The 6,000-nt window shown below is 39.2% G+C and overlaps 1 protein-coding gene across 1 annotated transcript in view; it reads left to right on the plus strand.

Moving 5' to 3' along the window:
- Positions 1-5,786, plus strand: part of LOC137390041 (ion channel TACAN-like) — a 33,454-nt gene extending 27,668 nt beyond the window's left edge. Inside the window, exons 8-10 of the mRNA XM_068076275.1 lie at positions 1,864-2,021; positions 3,686-3,754; positions 5,432-5,786. Coding sequence (XP_067932376.1) covers positions 1,864-2,021; positions 3,686-3,754; positions 5,432-5,584 — 380 coding nt within the window. The 3' untranslated portion in view covers positions 5,585-5,786. The remainder of the gene's footprint in view (positions 1-1,863; positions 2,022-3,685; positions 3,755-5,431) is intronic.
- Positions 5,787-6,000: the final 214 nt, after the last annotated feature.

The raw sequence follows: 6,000 nt of genomic DNA on the forward strand, positions 1-6,000 counted from the left end.
TGTATATATCTCAGTGAGTATTCTCATGTCATACTCTATGTATATATCTGTGAGTATTTTCATGTCTAATTGTGGATATGTACATTCTTATGTCATACCCTGTGTGTAGCTGCTATTTCTCTTCCGCATTTATTGAAGCGTATTCAAATTAAAGCCTAGTCCTGTAAAAGGGCCCTCTTATCTGAGGCCATATTAACGATTTTTTATCAACTGAAAATGCATAGATTTGTACAATTCCTTTCTTTTTGAACTGAATATCGTTTTGCAACTCTAACCTTGTAGAACTCTATGAAGAAACTGAAATCAGATATGGTAAATAGTTTTTTTCTACATTTGAAAAAGTGATGTTTTAGGCGTAGTTGGAAAAAGCTAATAACTGTAGTAAGCCGAGTCTCATAGAGGTTGTGTATTTGTTATGTACACTGAGTCTCATAGAGGTTGTGTATTTGTTATGTACACTGAGTCTCATAGAGGTTGTGTATTTGTTATGTATACAGAGTCTCATAGAGGTTGTGTATTTGTTATGTATACAGAGTCTCATAGAGGTTGTGTATTTGTTATGAATAGAAAAACAACTAGTTTTAGTGTAAAGCTCATGTTGTTGAGGCGAAGAAGCTGTCTAGCTTTGTCTATTTCAGAGTTTTCATTACCAAACATTTCAATTCGTTTGTTATTGGAAGTTAGTATTTGGTCAGCAGCCATTTTTTATTTCTCTGTCAATTTAAAATGGCTTTGCTATTAGAAATAGTAGTTCAATCAACTTGTTTCTTGGGGATTTTAGTAGACTCTCCTACAATGTAAATAATCCGTTCCAGGCCATTTGTGTTATAGGGACTTACACGAACAGTAAAATACATGTAAGTCGTCTAATTCATTCTAAGATCTTCCCAAAATCGCTCTTTTGGCCCTTCGAAATGGAAAAAACTAGACTTGATTGACTATGTTAATTTAAAAACTGTTCAGTAACTGTAGTATTAATGGTTTGTACGAACATATTAAGTTCAGGGGAGTGAACACTTTCAATGTCAATTTAGATCACTTCTCATTTTTTTAGACAGCAATGTCTATTCTGTCAAGGTAAAATATTGCCAAATATTTCATATGTCTATATTAAGCAAAACAAAAATATAGCTTCACTATATGTATTAGGAGCGGTGTCTGTTTGATCGTCTGTCTATCTGTCGCCATGGTTCGAGGTTAGGATAAAAGATCGCTTTCGACGAGGCTAAAACTCATGACATTCAGCTTGGTATATCGACATACAGTATATCGACATACAGTATATCGACATACCAACTCCTGCACCAATAGATTGCCTCGAAGTATCTCAGAATTGTTGCGTAGCTACTTATTGTCTGCGCTTTGTCAGCACACCTGACAATCTGTAACGGTGAACTAGATTCCCAGGGTGCTAGTATATACATTATAAATAATAGAGACCTAATCATCATTTTCTCTCTCAAGTGCGACAAGAGAGAAAGTGATATTTTTAAGGCCAACTACAAAATTCTCGTTGTTCAATATTTTGAATTTGAGAATTTGTCCCGACTTGACATTTGATGTTATATGGAATTTTTTATGTTGCACAAAGCAAAAGCTTTGCATAAATTTTTTACGTTTTGTGGAATTTACGTTATAGAGAGTATGCGTTATAAAGGTGTCTACTGTATACAAATAACATATCGTGCACGAAGTTACCGGAATTTGGTAATTTGGTATTCCTAGCTGAACCAGAAGTAGTGATAACAAAGCAAAACTACACAGCCGAGTATTTTTGGGCAAAGGTCAAGGGTCAGATGGGAAAACATTGCCCTGAATTATCTCGGGCTTCAAAGTGTTTAAGGTTTTTGTTGCTCTTTGCAGGTGTCGTACAGGTGGTGATGTTCTATTATCAGAGTGGCATACTATACAGACTTCGAGCCTTAGGTCTTCGCAATGATATGGATATCACTTTGGAAGGTTTTCATTCGTGGATGTTCCGAGGCTTTTCTTTTTTACTTCCTTTCCTCTTCTTCGGTTATGTAAGTGTTTTTGTATGGTAATATTCATTTGGCCTGAAGAGATTTCTCTCGGCCCCACAGGGTGCAAGTTTCCTAATCTGTTTGTCTGTATAACCTTCTTTCAAAGCATGTCATAACCCGAGTTATTCGTTACATTTCATTATCATTTGATTCAATTGCAAATGGACTGAATTCTTTACTATCTCCCACAGTTGTACTCGCAATCTCCCACAGTTGTACTCGCAATCTCCCACAGTTGTACTCGCAATCTCCCATAGTTGTACTCGCAATCGCCCACAGTTGTACTCGCAATCTCCCACAGCTGTACTCGCATTCTACCACGGCTGTACTCGCAATTTCCCACGGCTGTACTCGCATTCTCCCACAGTTGTACTCGCAATCTCCCACAGTTGTACTCGCAATCTCCCACAGTTGTACTCGCAATCTCTCATAGTTGTACTCGCAATCGCCCACAGTTGTACTCGCAATCTCCCACAGTTGTACTCGCATTCTACCACGGCTGTACTCCTAATTTCCCACGGCTGTACTCGCATTCTCCCACGACTGTACTCGCATTCTCCCTTTGGCTGTACTCGCATTCTCCCACGGCTGTACTCGTATTCTCCCACGGCTGTACTCGCATTCTCCCACGGCTGTACTCGCATTCTCCCACGGCTGTACTCGCATTCTCCCACGGCTGTACTCGCATTCTCCCACGGCTGTACTCGCATTCTCTCACGGCTGTACTCGCATTCTCTCACGGCTTTATTTGCATTCTCCCACAGCTGTACTCGCATTCTCCCACAGCTGTACTCGCATTCTCCCACAGCTGTACTCGCAATCTCCCACAGTTGTACTCGCATTCTACCACGGCTGTACTCCTAATTTCCCACGGCTGTACTCGCATTCTCCCACGGCTGTACTCGCATTCTCCCTTTGGCTGTACTCGCATTCTCCCACGGCTGTACTCGTATTCTCCCACGGCTGTACTCGCATTCTCCCACGGCTGTACTCGCATTCTCCCACGGCTGTACTCGCATTCTCCCACGGCTGTACTCGCATTCTCTCACGGCTGTACTCGCATTCTCTCACGGCTTTATTTGCATTCTCCCACAGCTGTACTCGCATTCTCCCACAGCTGTACTCGCATTCTCCCACAGCTGTACTCGCATTCTCCCACAGCTGTACTCGCATTCTCCCACAGCTGTACTCGCATTCTCCCACAGCTGTACTCGCATTCTCCCACAGCTGTACTCGCATTCTCCCACAGCTGTACTCGCATTCTCCCACAGCTGTACTCGCATTCTCCCACAGCTGTACTCGCATTCTCCCACAGCTGTACTCGCATTCTCCCACAGCTGTACTCGCATTCTCCCACAGCTGTACTCGCATTCTCCCACAGCTGTACTCGCATTCTCCCACAGCTGTACTCGCATTCTCCCACAGCTGTACTCGCATTCTCCCACAGCTGTACTCGCATTCTCCCACAGCTGTACTCGCATTCTCCCACAGCTGTACTCGCATTCTCCCACAGCTGTACTCGCATTCTCCCACAGCTGTATTCGCATTCTCCCAGCCTACAAAAACCGTTTCATCCGGTATCACTTAAACTATAGGCGAATTCGTATTTACAGAGTTCTTGCTAGAAATTGTGTTCATCCCTAATATCCACCATTTATTTTTAGACATTCCAGTTCTACAACAGCTACACCTTGTACAAGCTCTGGTTGACGCCAGAATGCACTGAGTGGCAGGTGAATATTTGCAGTTTTACACCCTGTTTTGTCTGTAGCCACAAGTCACCAGTATTGCGTATGTATTGCGATATTTATATTGCGATATTATTGTGTATGTATATTACGTAAGTCACCAGTATTTTGTCTCGGGAGAATGTTGAAACAAAATAAAATTAAACTTGCCAAATATATAGGCCTACTAGCTGAATGCTCGGCGTTGCCCGGGTAATAAAAGTCTCTGCACAGAAAATTTATTTGTTTTTAACATAAAACAGTTGCCATTCTAACTTTCAAACTACATATTATGGGAAAAGTGTTTTGTGCTGTTTAAATAAATTAAGAGAAAAATAAAACAACGTATAGGTTTTCAATTTTGGTCAAACAACTGTAACTTTCAAACATCATATTGTGAGGAAAAGGTTTTGTATAGGTCAAATAAATTAAGAAACGAAATAAAACAACCATAAAAGTGTTTGAATGTAAATGTGAAATAATTAGTAATAGCTAAATTAAATCTGTTTTGCTACCATTACAATAAAAGATGATTTGGGAATGATACAATTAATACGAACTGAGAACAAAATTAAAATCCTGCATATGTTGAATTAATAATAATAATTCGTTCATAGTGTGTGTGTGTGTGCGCGCGCGCGCGTGCGTGTGTGTATAAAAAAGGTTGCTGTTCCAGCAAAAGCTATCCATCAAAACTTTGAATACGATGATACTGGTACAAATGTAAAATTGAGATATCGTACTGTCTTTGTCTGACCAAACGGAGAGAGAATGTAGAGGCCGTTCCTACTCTAGATAATACAATTGTTCGCGTGAAAAGTATTGGCCTTTACCGATTCAGCAATTGAACCTTATGAAAAACCGGAAATAGAAGTTTACGAGAACACGAAAAAGGATTGTGTTTCATAGAGTTAATAGAGTGTCAATTAATACGCCATTTAGCGTGGGCAATCAAGGATAAGATGTACATTGCGTGGTGAGAGTGATAGAATCATGAGAACAGCGTATCTTGGTGGCTAAGCGCACGGTTCAAGTCTTGTGGTTCGAATCTTGCGGTTGTGATCTTCGTGCATTCAAATCCAGCAGAGTGCGAGCTTTTAATTCCTAAATTTTAATAGCTAAAGCTGGACATACCGAAGTACACACAGACAAACTTTGAGATATGTATATAGATTATTTAAAAATCAAAATGCAGTCAGTAGTAAAGTTTTTTATGATAAGAGTGATGAAGCCCATAATACGCAATTGCATAGCTAGTCGTGGCATAGGGCTTGTCTTTAAGTTGTCTTAACTCTTTTTTTTCGTTGTAGCGTTTTGGGTATATCCATACTTTACTGTATACAGTACTTATGGACTACTGATAACATGTCATCTATTGTACTCATTACTGTATACAGTACTTATGGACTACTGATAACATGTCATCTATTGTACTCATTACTGTATACCGTACTTATGGATTACTGATAACATGTCATCTATTGTACTCATTACTGTATACCGTACTTATGGACTACTGATAACATGTCATCTATTGTACTCATTACTGTATACCGTACTTATGGATTACTGATAACATGTCATCTATTGTACTCATTACTGTATACTGCATTGTCTTGTTGTCATGGCCCTCTGTGTAAACGTTATATGTGGTTATTAGTCTGAGTTCTTTGTTTTTTGCAGGTACCTTTTCTAAGCGCTATTTTTTTGCTGCTTGGTTCAGGGAACACATGGACTACACTGTTAGTTGTCAAGAATAGGTATTTGAGTAAATTTAGTGATTTTTTTGCTAGGAATCAATACCGCTTAGATGTAACAAAAACTAAAGACATTTGATTATTCACTTGTTTGTTTTACTCACTGCATTTATGTTTGTGTATGAATTCCAAATTCATTTATTTCCTATATAATTTTAAAAATAGTTTTTTGTTATTTTTCAATGAGATTTAGCTAATAGAATCACTTAAATTTAACTACATATATATTGACTCACTGTTCTGTGCGTTCATCGTAATAATAAACTCACTGTCTTACCTTACCATTGTTTCTACAACTATAACATTCCCAACCTTTTCATGAAAAGAGGTCTAGCATCCCATCACTTATAAACCTCTTCACGAGCTAGAGGTCTAGTATCCCATCACTTATAAACCTCTTCACGAGCTAGAGGTCTAGTATCCCTGCACTTATAAATCTCTTCATGAGCGAGAGGTCTAGTACCTCAGCACTGATAAACCTCCTCATGAGTGAGA

This window comes from Watersipora subatra, chromosome 3 (genome assembly GCF_963576615.1).
Source record: "Watersipora subatra chromosome 3, tzWatSuba1.1, whole genome shotgun sequence".
Lineage (NCBI taxonomy): Eukaryota > Metazoa > Bryozoa > Gymnolaemata > Cheilostomatida > Watersiporidae > Watersipora > Watersipora subatra.